The sequence below is a fragment of the Thermobia domestica genome, chromosome 12 (assembly GCF_964235325.1).
Source record: "Thermobia domestica chromosome 12, izTheDome1.hap1.1, whole genome shotgun sequence".
NCBI classification, from domain to species: domain Eukaryota; kingdom Metazoa; phylum Arthropoda; class Insecta; order Zygentoma; family Lepismatidae; genus Thermobia; species Thermobia domestica.
The window spans coordinates 90,123,389-90,146,889 of record NC_137465.1 but is presented as its reverse complement, the minus strand read 5'-3'; the positions used below and the strand labels follow the sequence as shown (position 1 = coordinate 90,146,889).

At 34.1% G+C, this 23,501-nt stretch overlaps 1 protein-coding gene across 7 annotated transcripts in view; it reads left to right on the top strand.

Annotated features, from left to right (window-relative positions):
* Positions 1–23,014, top strand: part of LOC145666540 (THAP domain-containing protein 11-like) — a 28,642-nt gene extending 5,628 nt beyond the window's left edge. For 4 of the 7 annotated variants that reach the window (XM_081733852.1, XM_081733853.1, XM_081733855.1 and 1 more), the window contains one exon: positions 137–4,551. In XM_081733852.1, the coding sequence (XP_081589978.1) occupies positions 860–2,407 (1,548 nt within the window). In that variant the 5' untranslated portion in view covers positions 137–859 and the 3' untranslated portion in view covers positions 2,408–4,551. Of the gene's footprint in view, positions 1–136; positions 4,552–18,519; positions 18,656–20,783; positions 20,889–22,638 lie in introns of those variants that run through there. The other 3 variants (XR_014127779.1, XR_014127778.1, XR_014127777.1) reach the window with 2 other exon arrangements.
* Positions 23,015–23,501: the final 487 nt, after the last annotated feature.

The following is a 23,501-nucleotide window of genomic DNA, read 5'->3' as shown; positions in this document are numbered from 1 at the left end:
GTGAGATTTTATACTAAGGGCTTTAGCTTTCTCTCCCCGTCATTTCTGTAAGTCTCGAAATATCACTGTATTTACGTATATAGTTCATCTTAACATTGTCATTATTTTAATTTGTTTTTTATTTCGTATTTTTCAGATTTGTGAACTACATTTTGCACCAAACTCTATCAGATGGCATTCTCAGGCTTTTGATGAGAAAACGGGCAGGCGGATTACTGCAAAACTATCTGTACCGCAGCTTACACACGGAGCAGTACCCACGATACTACCAAATTGCCCAACCTATTTGAGTGGTAAAGTGGCCGTAAGGGAAAGTCCAAACAAACGACTTCTAAGAAAGGAAGAAGAACAAATATCGAAGATAATTCGGAAAAGTGAATAGGAGTTTCTCAGACACGAGAAAGAAACCACTGTATCATCGGTAGAACAACTGAAACTGAAACTTGGTAAACTGGATTTACAATCTTTTTGGTTATGTCATTTTCAGAATGCGAGTGCAACTTTTTATCATATGGAGTTAATGCCTTGTCCGAAAATAACATTGTCTGTATGTATTTCTGAAATCATGGAAGTTAATATATATGTTGGAAGTGTGAGCCTGAATTTGATGCACGGAATTCGGAAACTGCCATGTAAAGTTAGCAATATAACACAAATTCAGGACATACTTGATAAACTGAAATCAATAGAGAAAGCAGTAAATACAGACACAGATGTGAATTGCATTTTTAAAATATAAACTTTGTTATCATCGGTTAAAAACAGTGTTGGTGAAGAACGAACAAATATTGGTACGTTCCTTATTCAGCAAGTCTTTCTCCTCACAAGTAGCAAGTTCCAGTTCCGTTATTTACCTGAAATGTTAGTGTTCTTTGCATTATTACATTCAGTTGCACCACATGCATATCGCTTTTTTAGAAATTCAGGATATATAATTCTACCGCAACCCTCTACATTGCGTGGTGTGTGTAGTCCTTTTCCCACTAGTATACATAGTGAGCAATCTGAAAGTGATTACCTTAGTTATATAAAGCAAAAGCACACTTATTTACAATCAAAAGACAAAACTGTGGTGTTGATGATAGATGAAATTCACTTAAGGCCATTCTTTGACTATAAAAGAGGTAACATTGTTGGGACAGCTTTTGACAACACTGATGCTGCAACAAGTGCTCATGTTTTTATGATCTCCAGTATCCAGTCATTATATGCAGACGTTGTCCATGTATTACCGGCTAAGACAATCAGTGCTATAGTGTTGCATTCTGGGTGTGAAAAAATTATCGTAGATTTGGAGAATCTAGGATTGAAAGTGATATGCATTATGACAGATAATAATTCAATCAACAGAAAGGCAGTGTCGTTTATAACTCCTCCAGTTCAAAGTATTGTTTATCCCCATCCCTGTGATAAAAATAAGCCATTGTTTTATGTTATTGACCCTGTACATTTACTAAAATGTGTACGAAATAATTGGTTAAATGTAAAAAATGCAGAAAAATGCTTGTGGTATCCTGACTTTAAGTATGAATCAAATGACAATATTAAGACAGCTTCATTTTCAATTCTTAAGCAGGTTCACAATTTAGAAAGTAACAGTTTAGCAAAATATGTATATCGACTATCGCTGAAAGCACTTCCTCCTACCAATATTGAAAGGCAAAATGTAAAATTAGCATTACAAGTTTTTAACGAATTTACTACTGTGGGTGTTTGTGAACTTGGAAAGATACATAACTTGCCCTACTACGAGGATACTGCCAACTTCATTGAAATTATAGAAAAGTGGTGGAGAATTGTCAATGTTAGATCACCAATGAAAGGACTCCGTTTGAACGACACTTTTCGGAAACCTTTAACAGCATCAGTTGACGACCAGAAATTTGCCTTTTTGGGTAAATTTGTCAACTGGTTAGATCGGTGGGATGCGATGAATTCAAATACTGACAGACTATCAAGAGAAACTTGCGCAGAGCTGAAAACGACATCAGATTCCCTCATGCAACTGACTGTTTATTGTACCAGTGAATTGGGCATAACTTATATTTTGCCAGGCAAATATCAAACTGACTGTTTGGAATCACAGTTCGCTATGTACAGGCAAATGTCAGGTGCTAATTATAGTGTGACCCTTCGTCAGATATTTGAGAATGAGTCTAAACTACGTTTTCAGTCGGTCATGAAATTAAAAATTGCTACTGGCAGCTACGGTAATGTTCCAGTGACTAATGTTGATGATAATATGCCTGAAGTTGTTCAGTGTGAAGTGTCGCATGTTACAGATGCGGATATGACGCCATTTTGTATTGATGTTTCTGAAGAGTCGCTTAAAAGCACAGAGCCATATTTACCAGTTATTGTTTACTTGGGAGGATATTGTTCCTATGTTGCTTCCAAAAAAAAATGAAGAGTAAAGAGTGCAAATGAATGTTGGTTTCAGACAAGGAAGTAGCGTATGATACAAACTGTTGCTTGCTGAAACGCTTAGACAAGGGAAAACTTACGTATCCAACAAATGTTGTTCTCAATACAGTTGTTTATAACTTTCTTATTGTTCAAATTTTATGCAAGGATTATGAGAAAGAATTTTTAAAAGTGCAAAATCAAAGGACAGTGGCAAGGGAACTAACATTCAGAGAGCTCCAGAGTAGAGAAATGTTAGATGTCTTGGATTTAAGTTCGAATGGTCATACTGCAGAATTTGTGATTCGTTTGGTGTTAAATGTATCGAGTAACTGTCTATTAAGTAACTATTGCAGGATGCGGTCAGACACAACAATGGAAGGGATTCAGCAGAAACAAAAAAGAAGGAAAATACAAACATTCAATTAGAAATTACACTAATCTTTTTATATTCTTAGTAGATTGATATAATTTCGAATATTTCAGACAGTTAACCAGGTATTCATTTACAGTAGAAGGTCACAACAAGTTAAATCATATTATGCAGCAAGACATTTACATCCTTTTTCCTTTAACACTAGTGAAAATTCATCAGTTTATATATTTACATACCAATTTAGATATTATATTTGTCTTAAGGTATTTGATCGTATTAATATTATTTAGATGATATTAATACGCTGAAATACCTATAAGATAGAAAGAAAGAATATATAATTAGGTAATAAGTGCACTTATGACAATCACATATACAGAATTTCGTGTGGAAATATTTAGAATATAAGTCTCTTTTTAATACGTTGCTCCGTAAATACGCATTACTTCGTATACAAATTAATTAACTTCCACTGATGTTGAAGCAAATAGCATGAGAAATTTTTCTGAGAAAAAAATAGCCAAAACTGTAACCAGATTAGTAATTATAAGCGGTTGCTTAGGTCAGATTTCGCTTCTATTTATGCATATTATTTAAGCCGTTGTGTCCTTGAAAATAGACTATCCGAGATATCGTCTACTACGAATATAAAAAAAATGTTAGTGCAATTTCTAGTTTGAAAAATGATCTCCCTACGTTTTATTTGTCAGATTCAATTAGGTGTTACGACTGTGATTATTAACCCTCTAAATCTGTCAGGCACGTTCATGTGTATTTATATTAACGTTTTCGTACTAATGTATGATTGTGTGTACGATTTTTCACCATGTATGTAAGTATGTTATTTAATATTTCAGTAATGTTTGATATGTATAAATTAAGATTTAAATACGTCAAACCAAGTTACTAAAGCCTTGAATAATAATTTCGTTTTTAGTCGTTGTGACAGCAAATATTGTTTACCTGTGTGGTGCGTTGTGGGTTATTTTTTCCTACAATGTTTCGCAAACTTCACAGTTTCCTTATCCATCTAGTCTTTTTCTTCAGATTACTTGTTGAATTCCTTCATTAATGTTTTCTTCTTTTCTTACTTTCTTTCCTTCTCTCTCTCTCTCTTTCTATAAAAATATAAATTAAACAATTGAACAAGTAGTCCGGAGAATAAGACTAGATGGATAAGCAAACATTGAAGTTTGCGAAATATTGTAGGAGAAAATACCCCAAAGCGCAACACACAGGTTAAAATATTTGCTTTCTTTTATATATATTAATAGTTCGTTAAAATCATTCATTGATGTATAATTTCTGTAATTAATTGGAATATTTTTGCTGGTTTTTCAAATGGTATATAACTTTAGAATAATTATTCACTTTTATGCTAGAATATTTTATTTATTTTAGAACTCTTAGAAATCTAAGTTATAAAATTTAAAATAGTGTAAATAAAACGAATAATGCAAAATAAATGCAGAATTTAAGAAAAATGCCGTATTTTTTAAAAAATAATATTGCTATCAGTATTACAATAAAAGTAAAGAGAGGAGGTAGCAGATATGACAATTTCATTGATTGGAACTTTTACTCTACTACATTTTCATCTCCAGTACTCACTTTGTAAAAGACACTTGTTCTCCAGGTAATAGGCGAATTTAGGATGTTATTGATGTAATTCCTTTGATAACATGTTTCTTAGATCTACGTTTCCATATGATGCATTATATAAACAAAATCAAAGCTAATTTTGTATTTAAATTTAATAAAAAGGCTGAAGCTGTGTACATTAAGTTTTTTTCTAGGAGGATCGTCAGACAGTCTCATTATATGCCGAAATATTCACGATAGATAACACTAGTTAACAAATTTAAACTTTTTGTTTGTTACATGAGAAAAATCACCTGATCTTAAAGGAACTTTTTGCGCTGAATTCGAATATGCACTCAGTTTCTCTCTATCACGTACAGTTTTCCCGTAACAGAGGGATTTTCGGGAAATTCCCTCAAAAATTTCCCTTTTTCAGATATTCCCCTAGCTCCTGTCCCCTTACATATAGTAACATAGAAACTATACCTAAGTATACCTTAATTTATATTTAATAAACCCTAAAAGTTTCGTAAAAATCGCTTTGTTCTTTCTAGAGAAATAAATATATTTGTATGTATACTGTGTGCACTGTTTATTGCACCTGATAGTAATGCTTTCAGATCTCCTGAGTTGGGGTAAAAACGATTTGCTTTATTACTACAAACACAGACATAAAAATGAATATTTACAATAGTCAACAACACACTTGTATTGCTCTCTGTAAATTAGAAACGAGTATAAAAATAGAATGTACTTCCAACGTATATTTTTTTTTAAACGTACAGTATATGTATATCTTAATACATATATATACAATTCTCCAAGTTTTTTCGTTTTGTTCATGAAATGGTTATCAATATTTGTTATCAAATGTAACAGAATGCAAAAGAAAGAAAGAATGGAATACAGACTCATTGTTGACAACAATGAACTAATGCAGTCTGAATTTTCCACTACGGTATCGTTTCCCCCCTCCCCCCGCACATTTCTTTCTTTCTTGTGTTCTTGACACCTGGTGAGGGAGTTTTGTACATTTTTATATTGACGTGTAGTTTAACACTACTTCACGTTCAAAGTTGTCTTTGCTGCTAAGAGTGCTTTCATGTTTGATCTTAACGGCATTATACTCAACTAAGACCAGAAGTTTAGTTTGTGATCAGTACAATGGCGTCAAGAGGACGGCGTTCGTGTGTTAACTCACCAAATAGTTTTTGTTATGTGTGTGGCCAGTTTGTAGTTAAAGGACAGTGTAGATCCATTACGCCATCGGTGAAACTAGCATATTATATATATATTTCGGATGTCGTGTGGGAGATCAGGACAAAACTTGGGCACCCAACATAATTTGTGCGTCGTGCTACGTCACTTTACTTGCATGGGCCAAAGGGAAACGGAGGTTCATGAAATTTGCTGTACCAATGGTGTGGAGAGAACCCACCAACCATCTGGATGATTGTTATTTTTGTCTCACAGTAGTTAAGGGACATTCTAAAAAAAGCAAATACACAATAAGTTATCCCAACGTTAAATCCGCAATTAGACCTATTCCGCACGGGGATGAACTTCCACTTCCCGAGCCCCCTACCAACTGGGAAGAGATATGGCCAAAAGACTCTGATGATGATCATGACCTTGATGAACCATCGACATCAACATGTACATCCAACGTTCATCCCTGACTGTGTTCGCGAGCCACATTTCATCCGGCAATGTGAACTTAATGACCTAGTCCGTGATTTGCACCTGACAAAACAAGAGGCGGAACTTCTGGGATCAAGGCTCCAGCAGTGGAACTTATTGGATGCAGAAACGAACATATCAATGTACAGGAAAAGGCATGTTCAATTTTCAAGCTATTTCTCAATGCAAGATAATGTGTGCGTATGTACGGATATAAATGGGTTGATGGCGGAGCTAGGAATTCCTTACGTTCCAGAAGAATGGAGGTTATTTATCGACGCGTCAAAGGTCAGCCTTAAAGCTGTCCTTTTACATAATGGAAATAAAAAACCTTCTATACCACTTGCGCACTCAGTGAAGATTAAGTAATCCTATGACACCATGTCAACTTTGTTAAATCTTATAAATTACAAGGACCATTGTTGGCAAATATGTTGTGATCTCAAGGTAGTTGGTATTTTATTAGGACTGCAGTGCGGTTACACGAAGTACCAATGCTTTTTATGTTTATGGGATAGCCGAGCTGATGACAAACATTATGAAGTGAAGGAATGGGAACCTAGAGTGAATTACGTACCTGGAGAATGCAACGTCAAATACGCTCCTTTGGTAGATCCTAATAAGATATTACTACCGCCACTTCATATCAAGTTAGGACTTATGAAAAACTTTGTCAAAGATATGGACACATCTGGTGAAGGTTTCAAGTATTTGCGAGATAAGTTCCCTAACCTGAGTGATGCTAAGATTTCAGCGGGAGTGTTTATTGGTCCCCAAATTAGGAAATTAATGCTTGATGATAGCTTTGACAGCAAGTTAAACAGTGCTGAGCTAGCTGCCTGGACAGCATTTAAGTGTGTTGTGCGCAACTTTCTGGGCAATAACAAAGCTGAGAGTTACACAGAAATCGTACAGGACATGATACAGAAATACAAAGAGTTGGGTTGTAGGATGTCTTTAAAAATCCACTTTTTGCACTCCCACCTCAGCTTCTTTCCTGCTAACCTAGGTGCTCTCAGCGACGAACAGGGGGAAAGATTCCACCAAGATATAATGGCAATAGAGAAAAGGTACCAGGGACGATGGGATCCTTCAATGATGGGGGACCATTGTTGGGGTCTTGTTAGAGAATGCAACATTTCTTACAAAAGAAGGAAGTAGTGTACGTTTTTGTTACCCAATGGAAGTTTCATATATTGTGATAGTTTTGATTGTCTTTTCATGACCTTTTGGTACATTTGTATTATTGTTTATTGTAAATTGTCACACTTGTAAATTATATTGTATTATATTTTATATACGTGTTTGTGGTAATAAAGCAAAACGTTTTACCTCAACTTAAGAGATCTGAAAGCATTACTATGAGGTGCAATAAACAGTACACACAGTATACATACAAACATATTTATTTCTCTAGAAAGAATAAAGCGATTATTACGAAACTTGGAGGGTTTGTAAAATATGAATCAAAGTATACTTAGGTATAATATCTATGTTAGTATATGCAAGGGGACAACATCTTGGGGTGTAAAATAAACGAAAAGGGAAATTTTTGAGGGATTTTCCCGAAAATCCCTCTGTTACGGGAAAATCGTACGTGATGGAGAAAAACCGAGTGCATATTCGAATTAAGCGCAAAAAGTTCCTTTAAGAACAGGTATTTCCTTTTATGTAACAAAACCTTTGTTAACTAGTGTAATTTATGTATTTTGATCTTTCCAATAGCTAGCTCGCACGCAAAAATTGGACTTTTTTATTTCACGAAGATACTTTGATCGGTTTCTAAGCTAAAAATTTTAGTACTTTAAGTTCTAAAAATGTCTCCAAATTAATTTATCGAAAGTTGGGACTAAACTATGATCACAAGAGCTCTTTTATGAAATCTTGAGCCTACCAATAATATGCTGGATTAATTTTGCGGTACTTGAGTCTTAGCTAAATCGTTTTCTTGTACCTGAAAACGCATGTGCACAAAATATTGTGAAAATAGTTTGTTCATTCTGAAATATAATGGAAGCGCTCGAAAACTCCATAAAGTGATTTATGGTAGTTGACTAAATCGCTTTCTTATACGCTCCAACGCATTTGTACAAATTTTCTTGAAGATCCTTTATTTTTTAAAATATAATTTAGGCATTTCCGAGATGAAGCGCCCGAAGAGGCCGGTAAGCAAGTTTTGTCGAAAGTTGAGACTAAGCTAAATCTCTTTACTACACTCAAAAAAGGTAGTTTTACAAAATTTCATGATGATCTTAAGACCTATTTTAAGTTAAAATATTTTCGCTCCCAAATGAAGTTCGAAAACTCCATTGAACTAATTTGCGTAACTTGAAACTTAGCTGAAACACTTTCTTGTATGCGAAAATGCATTTGAGAAAAATTTCATGTATATAGCTTGTTCTTTTTCGAATATAATTGAGGCACCCCTAAAATGAAGCGCCCAAAAACGCCACTAGTCTAATTGTAGATAATTGATCCATACCTAAATTGTTTTCTTGTACGAGACAATACATTTTCAGAAAATTGGTGAACATTCTTTGTTGTTTTTGTAATGGAAGTGAGACGCCCCCTAATTGATGCGCCCCAAAACGCCACTGAACAAGTTTTACGAAAGTTGAAACCAAGGTAGATCCATTTCCCGTATCAAGAAACGTTTCATCAGCAAATTTCATGTAAATCGTTTAAGCCGTTTTTAATATAATGGGCTTTCAAGCTTTCCTCCATTGTAATGAGATAGCCCTACCGATGGTGACGTCACATTTTCGTCCACAGGCCTTTATATCGGTGGCTACGCCCGGGTTCGATTCCCGCTGAGAGCTCAGGTGGTTCGGATTCCACGTTAATTAGTAAGTCCACATCTTATATAGCCTCGCAGATGAACGGGACGTTAAACTCAATAGCAACAACATTGCAGATACCGGTTCTGAAAAACGGGCCTCAGCCTAATAAAAAAATACGGGTGTGTGGCATAAAGCCTATAGTGCATAAATTACGTACCAACTTGTGCTAGGTGACCAATAAGAAGCACAATTGCTATATTCCCGGGTCATGGCTGGATCGCAGCAGGGAAGCTGAGCGGTAGGGAGGGCGCACGTCCGTAGGGAGAGGGCATCTCAGCCACGGGAGTTATACGCATAAACGAGGATAGTGGAAAAGCACATATACACATAAAATACTTTCACTATCACTCAAATACATTTTAAGTCAGTCACTGGTGTGCACTGACAGTAATTACTCATATTCACACTCTCATTTCTTCACGAAATGTGTTTCCCATCATATTTTACCCATAAATTTTCTATTTGGTAGAATCGTTTGCTTAGATGAACCCCTCAATTCACATAGCGAGTAAAGGCGGATTTTTAGAGCCCCGTAGGGCACATTAATTTCTTTCTTTATTACAACTGAATGGGAGGTGAGTCAGTGTTCTGCACTCCTGCCGCTTGAATATGCTGATGCTATATTAAATGTTCTGGGAAGGATCTAGATAACTGCTCCATTATTATGTGCATTTACATCAGGTTAAGTTAGGCCTAGTTTGTTTCAGAGTATAATGAGTGCTCGTGGACATTTTACACTTCTAGTTATCGCTTAAAAGCTGTTGCATCATTTCCCGTCTGCTCAGAGGAATGGGGTGAACATGTATTCGCCAAGCGGTGCTTAGAGTCTCTACCGAAGTTGCATACAACACAACCAAATAATGTGTATAGTTAAATTTAAGTAAGGAGAAAAGTAAAAGAGTAATAATTTAAAGATGAACCCTCCCTCTGACCTCAATCCACAATAGCACAAGTTCCTCGAGTGCACCTCTTTTCCTTCTTTTACCTCTCTTCTCTTCACCTATTTCCTCTTCCCCCTTCTAATCACTTATGCTCCGTCGTTTCGTAAATGAATGAAAATGAAATTTTTTAGTTTTACGTCGCACGATTATACCTGTTAGGCAAAGTAGACGGTGATGATGATGATAAATGAATTGAATGGTGGAATGAAGAAAATGGGAGTACCCTGAGGAAAGCAACGCACATGGTGTTTGTCGATTAGTGCACCATGATTAGTGAGAGAGAGAAAAATAACTTTTCATACCCTCCCTCTTATCCTTTTCCATATGTATCAGTGCTTTGCCAAGAAACAGAAATTGCAGTTAATAAAAAAACGTAAAAGGTCTATAGCATCAAATTTTCTTTCTTTGTGATCATAATAGTAAAGTTTATTAATTACAGTATCCTTTATATTTATTAAGTTGGAATAATTACTAGCAAATGCTAGCAGCGATATTTTTCTTCGTCACATCTGCCACAGGTGGATAGAAGAAATGTCATTGGTTAAAGATTTTAGCTCCCAGATTTCTAGAAGCTGGAAGTAGATGTAGAACGTCTTTTCTTCGAATGTCGGGGTTGGATTAACACGTACAATGTGGCTATAGAAATTTTCAGTTGTCAGTTGTCGAGCGCGGACGTGTTTTCGTGAAGCTCGTAAGTTCAGTGACCTACGCAATGGGAATCTCAACCGAGCAGTGGAGAGCTAGAATTGGCCTGTTTTGTAGTGCCGCGAGAAAACTTCCGATCTCAAACTTTCCGAAAATGAAAGCATCACGGGCGTTCTTATCTTACGGTTTAGTGATTCTCGCACTATTAATCATAGGAGGGGTCGAACCCCACCCCGGCCCCCCGCAATCACAAAAAAGTGGAAAAAGTGAAATTGCCGAGATAAAAGAAATTTTGAACAACCTCGTCACCTCTAATGAGGTACTGGTGAAAGAAGTGAAGCAAATTAGTGCTACAATGAACTCAGTAGTGAACAGAGTGAGTAGTGTTGAAAGTGATCTCGAAGTTGTGAACCGAGAACTAAGGTATCTTCAAGATCACGCAAGGTACCTAGAAGATAAACTTGATGATCTTGAGGGTCGATCGCGACGACAGAACTTAGTACTTTTTGGCATTCCGGAAAAAGATGGTGAAACTTGGGAGGAAACTGAGAAAAAAGTCAGGGACACAATAAATGATCGATTAAAAATCTCATTAAGTGATGATGACTTACAACGTGTGCACCGTACCGGAAGGAAGAGAAATGGCAATGCGCGCCCAATTGTCTGCAAATTCTTCTCGGACAAAAAGAAAGAGACTGTCCTAAGAAACAGGAACAAACTTCGAGGCACAAATATATATATTGAACAAGACTTCTCTTACAGAGTTCGCGAGGAGCGCAAAAAACTAAATCAGCACATGATTAAGGCAAGAAGGAACGGCAGCTTTGCCTATCTTCAATATCGCTATCTCTACATCGATGGCAAGCGTTATAGTCTGTACGACCTTGAACCAAACACGCGAGAGGCAGCGGTCCCCAGAGAGAGAAGAGAAACACCACCAGAACCCTCCATCCCCGCGGCGGAGGCAGACCTAAATAATGGACAAAAAGAGGAAAAGAAATGTTCAACCTCCATCTCGAATGCAACGGCAGAGAGCGAAAACGCATTTTCACCCCCTCCAGCTCTAAGGTCATCCACCCGTCTAGCGAGTACACAAGAACTCTATGAACAGAAGGACTATCCCCCTCTCAAAACTCCTCCCCCTTCCCGTACGGAATATCTCGTACGGAAACAATGAAATAACTGTGACAAGGCTCCGGTAGAAGACCAAGAAAGTGTAAGTATAGATAAAGACTCTCTAAAAATATTCTATCAAAATGCTCGTAGCTTACGTGGTCGAACATGTGATTTCTTTTGTGGTGTATTAACTAACAATTACGATCTAATTGCAATCACTGAGACATGGATTAACGAATCTCATTATGATGCTGAGTTATTTGATAACAGATATACTGTGTTGAGGCAAGACAGAAACTCTGTCAAAACCTGTAAATCAAGGGGTGGGGGTGTTCTTATTGCAGCCCTAAGTAAACATTGCATGTTCTTATTGGACAGGTGTGATGATAATTATGACTGCTTGATTGCCAAAATAAACAGTGAGGGGAAAACAATATATATTTGAGTTGTGTATTTCTCACCGGGATCTAATATTGAATTGTATAATGATTTATTTACTCGACTTGAAATTAATTGTCCTCAAGGTTGTCCTGTTCTCCTGATTGGTGATTTCAATTTATCGGAAATAAACGGTACGGAATTTAATTTTGAAACAAGCTCTTCTAAATGTAAGAATTTATATGAATTTATGTCTTATTATAATTTGCAATCATTAAATAATGTGACGAACGAAAATAATCGTACATTAGATCTGGTTCTCTCTAATATAACGAATATAGAATTCAGTAGGGAATATTGTCCACTAATTCCAGAAGATGTACACCATCCATCCTTAGTAATAAACGTGTTGCAGCAGGAGAGCGCGAAGATTAAAAAGAAAACTAATATATCAGGATATAATTTTAGGAAAGCTAATTTCTTAGAGTTGTATCTTGAATTCTCATCTATTGACTGGAACTGCCTAAAGAAATATGAAAACGCCAATGACCTAGTTGATAATCTCTATTATATTATTTATAGTGTATTTGACAAGTGCGTGCCACTTAAAAACAACTCAAGAACAGCTTATCCGTGCTGGTTTACACATGAAATTATAAAAAAAATCAAAACTAAAGCAAGGTATCATGAAAAATACAAATGTAATAAAGAAGTAAATTATCTCAATAAATTCAATGAATTGCGTAGGGAAATAAAGAAATTAAGCTGGCATACAGAGCGTTCATACAAGATTCTGAAAATAACATTAATAACAATGCTAATGAATTGTGGAATTTTATAAAAAATAAGACTAAGCATCTTCTTGGGGGGAAATTAAATTATGAGGGACGCGAACTTTATCATAATGATGAAATAGCCAATGCTTTTGCACAGTATTTCTCGTCAGTATATGTGCCAGATACAGGTTTCACTGACATTCCTACGAACAATTTATTAACTTATGTAAGTAACAAACTAGAGTCACTTACCATTGAGGAAATCACTCAATCTGAAGTAGTAATGGCAATCAAAAAATTAAAGCCCAGAACTGCTGTTGGCCCTGATGGAATACCTCCATATATCATAAAGGGTTGTATAGATGCGTTTACATATCCGCTAAGGATTGCATTCAATCTCGCTTTAAAAACATGCGTTTTTCCGGATAAATGGAAATCATCTATAGTTTGCCCAATACCAAAAACCAATGATAAACACGAAATAAATAACTACCGGCCTATATCAATTTTACCTACTTTTGCAAAGATATTTGAACAAATCTTATTCCGACGGATAATTGACCACTCCAACCCGTAATCTCACCTTATCAACATGACTTTATCCCACACAAATCAACAACAACAAACCTTGCACTTATCACAGACTTTATAGCAAATTCGTTAGATGTAGGATGTCAGGTTGATGTAATATATATAGATTTTGAAAAAGCATTTGACAGAGTCAATCACAAGATATTATTACATAAGCTAGGCGAATATAATTTCTCTTCTCCCTTGATCAAGTTCTTTTCATCATATTTAAATAATCGTAAACAAACTGTTATCTACAAGGAATATAAATCATCTGATTATATTGCATATTCTGGAATTCCCCAGGGCTCTAATCTAGGTCTGTTATTGTTCCTTTTATTCATTAACGATCTCCCTGATCATATATTATTAAGTAACAAATTGCTTTTTGGTGATGACCTCAAAATATACGGTAGGATAAAGACCATCCATGACTGTCTCGATTTACAACGTGACATGGAAAATATTGCTAATTGGTGTTCTCTTAACAAACTTAATGTAAACATAAATAAATGTAACATTTTATCGTTTACCAGAAACAAAAGTCAAATAGAGTTTGATTACTCAATGAATCAGATCTTACTAAATAGATTAAATTCAGTCAAAGATCTTGGAGTTATATTTGATACGAAACTGACATTTAATAACCATGTAGAGAACATAGTTAACGAATCTCTCAAGATGTTAGGGTTCATAATTAGAACTGGAAAGGAATTTAACAATAGTACTACACTAACAAAAATGTATTATGCCTATGTCCGATCAAAACTGGAATATGCTGCTGTGATTTGGAACCCATCACAACAGCAATACAGACACCAAGTGGAAAAGGTCCAATCTAAATTTATCAAATAGTTGATGTACAAGACAACTGGAATCTACCCATATTATGAAAATTATCTAACATTAATAGACAACTTCTGTATCCCTACACTTGAGCAAAGGCGAAATGTGACAGATTTGATTTTTCTCCATAAAATAGTACAAAACGAATTTAATTGTACGGATCTCATATCAACATTAAATTTTCATGTCCCGACACTTCAAACTCGTGCTAATAACACTGGTCTGTTTTATTGCAAAAAAGCCAGGACCAACGTATTATTGAAATCACCAATTTGGAGAATGTGTTCTACTTACAACAAAATATGTATCAAACAGAAAGAAATTGACATCTGCAATATGAACTCTATGTTTAAGAAAACTATTGTAAATGCATTATGTAATACACCAACACTATAATTGGGCTTATGCCTGTTGTGTTGATGGCAAATAAATAAATAAATAAATAAATAAAATTTCGTCCTAAAAGGTATATCGACCAGATAAGGTTGAGTGGAAATTAGTCGCAATTCGGTGTGTAAGTGAAAACGAATAGTGTAATGACATCGATGCGTATTGATATCTTGCGAATTAAGTATTTTCTTCCTACTTTGTTTCTGTTTGAGAGGAAATTTTCATCTCCTTGTATACTTCATGGCGTTTGTCATGATTCCTTTGGAGCAGGGCGATGTCGTGATGTGGAGGGACATGTGTGGAGCTCACAGTAGGAAAGTTGAACGTTATTTTCCATCACCGATGGAGTTGTACTATAACTATCCGACTTAATTTTATGCTTTCCTCCGGACATGTTATTTATCTCTTATTGAAGCTTGCTGACATTCTGACTGCTTTGGTAAAAACGCTAATTTATTGTCAAATTTCGGGATGAAGAATTGATAATGATTTACAGAAAAAAAGAATATATTTACTTAGTTCACCTTTTGATTATAGTAATTTTTTTTTATTTAAATTTCTTAAACTGGATTTTTTTGGGGGGGGGTTCCTTTCTAATATCTTCTTTGCTTTTTAACCGACTTTTGGTGGTAACCAAGTTTGTTTGTTATATAGAATTTGTTTGTAAATTCCATTTCTGAAGGTCGTCTAGCGGAGACGGAATAACTTAGGCGCAGGTACTAACGGGGAACTTTCTAACGGTCGTCCTCCTTCTTATCTCTGCTTGGTCACTGACTTATAGCGGGTTTCAGGATAGTATAATCGGTCTGTATTGTGAGGACCATACGTTTCTAGGGTCTATGTCTAATTGTTTCGGTTTAAGTCAACAAATGGTTGCGTTTTTGTTATTTTCTACTACCTAAAATTGTTCGTTTTTTTATTATTATTATTATTATTATTTTTAATTTAATTTAATTTTATTTTTTTATTTTTTATTTATTTATTTTTTTTTTTTTTTTTTGCTACTTCGGTTCTTTTCCTTGTATCTCTGATCAATGATGACTTTAAGATGTCGATTAATCAAAATCTAAGAAGCTAGCGTTATTAGGAATGGGGGGAAAGAATAAATTTTAAATTACTTGATATTTTTATCGGCTTGGAGGCATTCGATGTTCGTTCTTTGAATATTTTTCTTTCTTATCTCTTTCCTCGAACTAAAAATTTTGTCAGTTCGCATACTCCTTGATATGAATTTTTTTTTATTATTATTTATGATAGAGACATCTCCAACAGTTGACATGTTGAATATATACAAATATTTCATTTAAACGAGCCTATAACTGAGGTTCTGGAATTTTAGTTCCGAAATGGGTTCATGATCTTTAGTCGTTTACCATATTGCTGAGAAATTATTCTACATTAAATATACCTGTAATCCGATATTCATAGTGGGTCAACAGATTATAATTCTGCTAGTTATAGCGAAATAGTACCATTAACATCAGCTAGGCCTAGCTAATCACCAATAAGGAGGAATATTAATCACCTGCGTACGCAATTAACATTACTTTTTTTAATTTTGTGAAAATACCTTGATTAGTTAAAAGAAACTGTTTATTGATTAAAAACTTTGGGTTGGAGATTTGCTGAAGTTTTATTTTTATTTTTATGTATTATTTTTGATTTTTAATAATTAACGTCCTTACAGGAATACTACTGTATGTGTCTACAAGCTTCTGTTATTACGAATTTAAAAGTTTTACTATAATATTTTTGTAACTAACTTAGTAAACCTTTTTACTAGACCGGGACTGCACAGCAATATCTGTAGTTGAATGTAATTATCAGAAATGTTATTTTATACCGTAATACCTATGTTTAAGACTTCTACTTAATTAAATAAGAAAATATTTTGTAAATTGCTTGTCTGCACTTCAGTCTCAATTTTCTGCACCGTCTCACTTAATCATCGATGAGTATACAGACGACATTTTCTGGAAATGCAGCTATATTGCGAAATTTTAACCTTTATTCGAAATAAGTTGATAGAAGGATAAAATATTAACATTTATATTCGATGTTGTCATGTAAAGTCAATATTTGTGAATATGATTTCTGTGTACGGGCGAGAGTACTTTCAGGAACTATGAAAATTTTTGTAATCTGTAGCAATCATTCCATCACAAAAGAAAAATCCAATACCCAAATTGAAAGTTTAATTTGCGTTAATTTAGTGCGTTCATCTTTATAGAACAGTGTTTCCATAATTATTTATTTGGAGTTGCCATAGTGCGAAATCACATCCGATTTATATCTTTCTAAAAGTGCAAATAGTGACAGGTTAACACAGATATCCAAATATGTCGGAATCAAAATAAAGTTTACATATCATTAGTATATAATTTCAATAAACCCAAGGATGTTATAAAATAATATATAAATGTTATTTTATAACTTCCTTGAATAAACCATAATAATGTACTGAGAAGATATCTAGATTATGAATCACCATTAATTTAAATAAGTAAAAAAATTACAGTGAAACGGTTAATGGCAAGGTATTAGTAATTTACTGGAACTGTGATTTACTAAATTTTATTCATAAATACACCGTCTTCTTCATAAACAAATAGTTTGCCTAATGATATATATATCGACAACACAGTGGAACAGTTTCTTATATATATATACATTGTTCTGAAATAGCTCTGGAAGAATATGGAAAAATTTCAATATATTTAATGCTATGGAACATTCCCTTGAGAACTAAACTCAGAATATTTGTGCTACATTTTTTTAAGGTGCAACTTTGCGCAATGTTATTAAAAAATTTTCATAAAACTTTTTCTGTCAAGTAGAGATTTTTTCCTTTCTTTCTTTAACCATTGACTGTTTTGAAAATCACTTGATACTACGAATCTTATGTGAAATATTGCTGAAACCATATTACTGTTTACTTCCGCTATGGACGGAGGTATTTCCATTTTGAAAAGTATTAGTGTGTTTATTTCGAAGTTTAATATTTTTCTGTGGGTTTCCTTGCGGTTCTCCCGTTTGCTCCCACTTTCTTCATTCCACCATTTCACTCATTACTCATCATCACCGTCTCCTTTAGCCTAACCGGCATACACGTGGGACGTAAAACTCAAAAATTTTATTTCATTTTTTTCATTTTAATATATTTTTTTTAATTTGAATATGTCGAGTTATTAAAAGTAAATAAAAATTCCAGCTGGAAAAATGTTTCTTTATTTTCTATAATTTGTAAACGAATGCATCGTAGCAACTAATGGTAGTTTAGTAAGATTTTAATGTATTTGCTTATTTGTATATGTTAGGTTGATGTGGTGGTGTGGATTTACTCTGTTTTAGTTATAAAGAATATTTCAATAGTGAATGATTATATATATGAGAGTAGAATCAATATCAAGCTTAGGCATGCACTGAAAACAGTGTCAATCGAACTTATGAAGTAATATCTAATTATTATTACTCATCTAAATATGATCTAGATATATACGTATTCAGTGCTGTATAGCACAGAAGAAGATAGATTAATCGTTGAAACGGCGACCCGTTAAAAAAAATAGTGAAATTATTTAATTACGGAGTTAGGTCGTAAACGTTTTCTCTCAGGGTTATTGTTTTATGTGGATAAGTTAGGTACTGTTTCTTAATTCTCTTTTCTTTTATCTTCTTTTCCTTCTTTCATTTCTTTCCTAGTCATACTCATGTCATCTTATTCTAAAGACATTTCGTTTGGAATGTTTTTTTCCTTCGGTGAAGTGGTCGCCTTATTCAACATGAGGTTAATATTTGCTATGTTTCTACGGAGATCTTTCTATGCAGATGACATGAGAGATGGGTTTAGAAATGCTACATATGTGAACACTTTCATTTACCTAATTTTAGACCTTTATTATAAATCGGCTTCCTTTATTTTCTACTATGCATAATTTTGAATTAAATACACTTTGTGATATTTTTCTTTTTTTAAGGTAAATTACCTTAGTAAAGTTGGGAGAATAGATGCAATTGAAACGTCAGTTAAGTGATGCGGTGGCAGTGAAGTACAGTACTGTGGTCTAAAATTAAAGAACGCATTTGGAAAATTAAGAATGAAAGTTGTTTTTGGTAAGTAAATAGTACAGAATGCCTGGATAGTTTTTCCTACTTGCTCCATTTACTTTATGATATATTGTCGGTTTTAAGGGGAAATACTTAACTGACATGGGTGTTGCATGGAGTAATCCACCATTTGTTTTCTCGATAAAATATTTTTAGTATGGATAGTGTAATGGGATTAGTATTAAAAAGCACACTGTAAAGAAATGTTTGTTTTCAGAACATGTAGAATATAAGCGCCTGTTTGATTTTGAACATTTAAGTGAACATGGATATTATTGGTTACCAGATAATACGGAAACTTAACATCATGTGCTTTTGTGATAGGCATCACTTGTTTGAATGGTGTGGTTAACAAGCAAAATGTGCGCTTTGGACTAATGTGAATCCCGGATTGCACCATAAAAGCATAATGCCATGGACTGATTTAAAACTTTATTTTGATTTACAGTCTTAACTCATGTGACTATTTTTCTAGGGGAAGAGACAGGAGAATAAAAGTATTCCCGAAAATTCGATGTAGCTCAAAAGACTTCATGCGTGCAGTGAAATCGTGGAAAACATGTGCCGTCGTAATCAGTAACATTCATGTTCATTTAAATAATATTTAGATTCAAAATGGGGACCATATGAAATATGATCGTCGTTCGAACATTTCTTTCGAAGCTAGTCTCATTATAATAGCTTTGGAACTAAAAGCTTTATCGGCAAATCAAATAATGGATTATTTTGTGCGAGACCCAATGTCAGTTCGTGTTTAGGACCGATGATATGTGGCTGGGTTATTCCATGTCAACACAGTCCATAACCCATCATCTCCAGAATTAAATGACATTTGCAGTACTGTCCTACCAGAAATGCAGTGTTAGGTTCATACGTGTAGCATCTTGCCAGAGGCACGCGTCTGAAATATAAAAAATGTCAAAAATATTGTATCATCAATTTGGTTTTAGTCCTAATATTTAAAGGTTAAATTGTAAGCTATAATGAACGTAGATAAAATTGTAATTGATTTGATCATTTCTTATAAGACAGTTAATTAAACTTTTATCCAGGATAACACGGAAATAAAATTTAGTTGAAATTAAAGGGTCGGTTTGAAAATGGGCTGTAGTGTGACAATTTGACGTTCAATGACACAAATATGTTTATCTCCTTTTTTAAAAAAAATAGTACATGTAAATTTCCAGAACATATGAAAAAGTATTAAAGCAGTTCACATCGTTGACATATATATTAGGAAGAGTAAACTGAATAAATATTTACATAGTATTACGGGGCAGTTATTTGTACTTTTTGTGTTTGCCATCCTTTGCGTTAGTGTTTTTTTTTTTTTTTTTTTTTTTTTTGCGCAAGTTTAATGTGCGATAAATATATTTTCGTAGTAAATGAGCTCAATGTGAGATAGATAACATTTTTGAAGTCGATTACAAATATCTGCCTCATAACATTTTACCTTTCAATTACACATAATATATCATGTCTTGCTCTAAATTAAAGTTAGAGCCAGCGCCGTAACTTACATTTTTTCTGGGGGTCAAGCATTAATATTTGAGCCCCTTCCAAAAGATTGTTGTGAACCCTCCTACAAAATTCGAAAATATATCTTTTTTCCATCTTTCTCTTACTCTTTTTGGACCCTCCCGCACTCTACATTGTCCATTTTATACATGACAAATTAAATGAAAAGACAATACTTACAAATCTCAAAGCCATAAGAATAAATATTATTTCTAGGGCACTTAATAGTAGACATTTTTTACTGAAGTGGGTCCACGACTCATTTTTGTTTTATCTATCTTTTGTGTGCTGTTTTGTTTATGTAATGTAGTGAACCTGTTTGATGCTTCATTTATAATTACATGTACAGTATATGGAATTAGAAAAATATCTTAAAGTGGTAGCTGTCGAACGGCTGGAAGTTTCCTTGGAGGTGCAGTTGCCCTCCCTGACCCCACAAGTTACGGCCCTGGTTATAGGCGAACAGGCATGATTATGTCAATTGCTGCAAAATTCTTTAGTTGCTGTTTATACATTTTCTGGTTGTAACTAGTTTAGATCTCATAGATTTGCAGATGTTAGAATGTCAAAATAATACACGCAGACTCAACTATAACACATATTCATGTTTCCACAGAATCCGTAGAAAAAGCTTGCGGGACAGTTACAGAGAAAAAGTGGAGACGATAATTCAGAAGTGGCTGCGACGAACGAAGGAGAGACAGAAGGGAAGAGAACAAAGGTTAGTTGTTATGATATATTGAGCAAGTGTATTTTCAAGTTATAAAATTCCACAAATGTCAATAGTAAAATGATATTACGGTTGTTTTAATAGATTGCGCAGAACATCTGGTAGACGAACAAGATAACGTACAAATAGAAACTGAACTTTAATGTACTCTGACAACAAACTCTATGATACTAAGAAGCTATGTTGTATTGAAGAAATAGTATACTTGCTTACACTTACCCGTTTAATTTAATTTTTAAAAAATGTCAGGGTGTTTACTCAGTGTTTAACAAAACTTTTTAAAAGAAAAGTCATAGTTTCACCGAACAGCTTGATATTCATTTGTATTCATGCTACATAAGTAGTAGATTAAGGTAAGAAACTATAAATAAATGCATAGAAATGTTTGAACCTTTTAGGATTTCCACATTTTGAGTTAACCTGAGACTTTCACTCAAACAGCTACATCTTCGTTAATATTTGTCGTAGGATCACGGTTCATACCTTGTTTCTTAAGGATAGGGGATACTTTCGAATGGTATCACTCGCTTGTCCGTATTATACATTGAAAATGGGAAAAAACTGGGAGATTTTTTGGAAAAAAGAAATCGAAATTTTTGCGCTCTTCTGGCCCGGGCCTGGGTCGACATATATTTATACTCAAAAATGTATTGCGTCATTAGTATCTGACCTAGAATCGTGGTCCAAACGTCATTTTCTTCAGTATAACGAGCTCTTTCCAACGACACCACTACATGTCCGTATCGTACACATGAACCGGAACAATCGGGAGAATCGGAAATTTTTCTGAAAAATTCACCCTCTCGGACCCCTCCGGAAAACACTTGAGCCTCTCGTACCCGACCCTGATTTCACATAGGGATCTCAAAAAAATTGAGAAATACCTAATGGCGCACGCAGTCCGTATGCAAAGTGTCAATCTGATATCTTGAAAATAAAAGGCGTGAAAAATTTCTGAAATTTGCTTTAAGAAAAATGTCACGCGCCTCCGCCCCCACTTGGCATCGCCAAGTTCCCCATCCGGTTCCCAAACGCATCTGGGATGTTCTTTGGTCCATCCTAGACTTGACCAATAAAAAAAACCCGGCTTAAATATTTGTTATAAAACCTAAATAAGCGATCAAATACGATACTATGCCGTGGTAACAAAAGTTGCTATAAAGCCTAAATGTGTTAAGCTTTGGAAACAACGCCACTGTTGAGCTTCGCACTGCCGCCACCTGTACATATATTATTTCGGAAAGGTGGGGATATATTCGTACTTACAGTATTATATGTTTTTCCGATATTTTAGAAAATAATCCCCTTCCTTTAACATTCTTCGTTCTTACAATGAAATGAGAAAGCCTGTTTCTTAGATTGAACGACTTGTGGAAGTTAAACGTGAAATTTGAGATTCATTGTATTGTGCTTGAACAGAATAAAGTATGAAAAGGAAACATTTTGTGGTCCAAGGCTGCAAGAAAAAAGTAGATTTTTAAAACTTGAAACTGCCGCTAATAATACATTTTGTAATTTGTAGTGCAATTTGAAATTTGTAATTGTAACTTTGTATACCTTTGAGTTTCGATTGTATAGTTTATAGCCAAAATGTCCCAGGTTGAATCCGTCATATAATTCTTACTCTTTAAAGTTAAACATAAAGAACCTTACTTAACAGAAACCTCATAATCTGATTTTAATTTTGATCGTTGTAATGTTGATATAACTAGAATTATTTTTTTCATTTTCTTAATTTCAGAAAAAATAAAAATGTAGCGCATGAAGAAAGAATCTCATGATATGTCAGTGAATCATTGTAATATAATATAATAGTTAAATATAATATATCCATACATCTATGTAAACTAAAATGGTTATGTATATATTTACTCCTACTTCTAGAAGATTAAAGTTCACTTGTTTTTAAGAAGTATTTATTTTAGTAACAATATTATGAGTTTATGATCTCAAGAATAAAACAGGTATACCAAACTTTTGATTTCATTGATATGCGAAAAAATCGTATTACAATCTTATTCAATATATTAAAAAGAGAAATACTGTTGAGAAGTATATCTACAAAAACTCAAATATAAAAAGCACTGTTAAGAACTTTAAGATGTAATTAGAGGTAATCCAATAAAATATATTGTTATCTTATTCGCTTCTTTCTAGGTTACTCCTTTCTTATTCTTTAATGTATATAATTTCAATAATATGAAACGTTCTCGGCCATTAATGTACGACATGTTTTGATTGAAGTTAATGTTTCTCCTATGAGTATGATACTATGCAAGAAAAGAAAAAAAGTTTTTGGGATAGTGTTAAAAAGTTTTGGTCATCATTTGTTTCAATATGAAAAGTGAAGCGTGGCTGTCTTGTCTGTTCTCAATACTAAGGAAAATAGAGAACTGATATTTTACAAATGAATTTGAAATTTTAGAGTGAATTGACTTAGGTTTTTACATAAAACTTACAGATCGGGAGATAAGGATGCATTATATTAAGGAAGGATTAATTCACGTAAAATTGGAACTAGATTTGCTATTGATACCGAATCTTCTAATAGTTTGACCTTTCAGTAGATAAAAATTGAAAACCAATTATTTTCGTGGAACACAG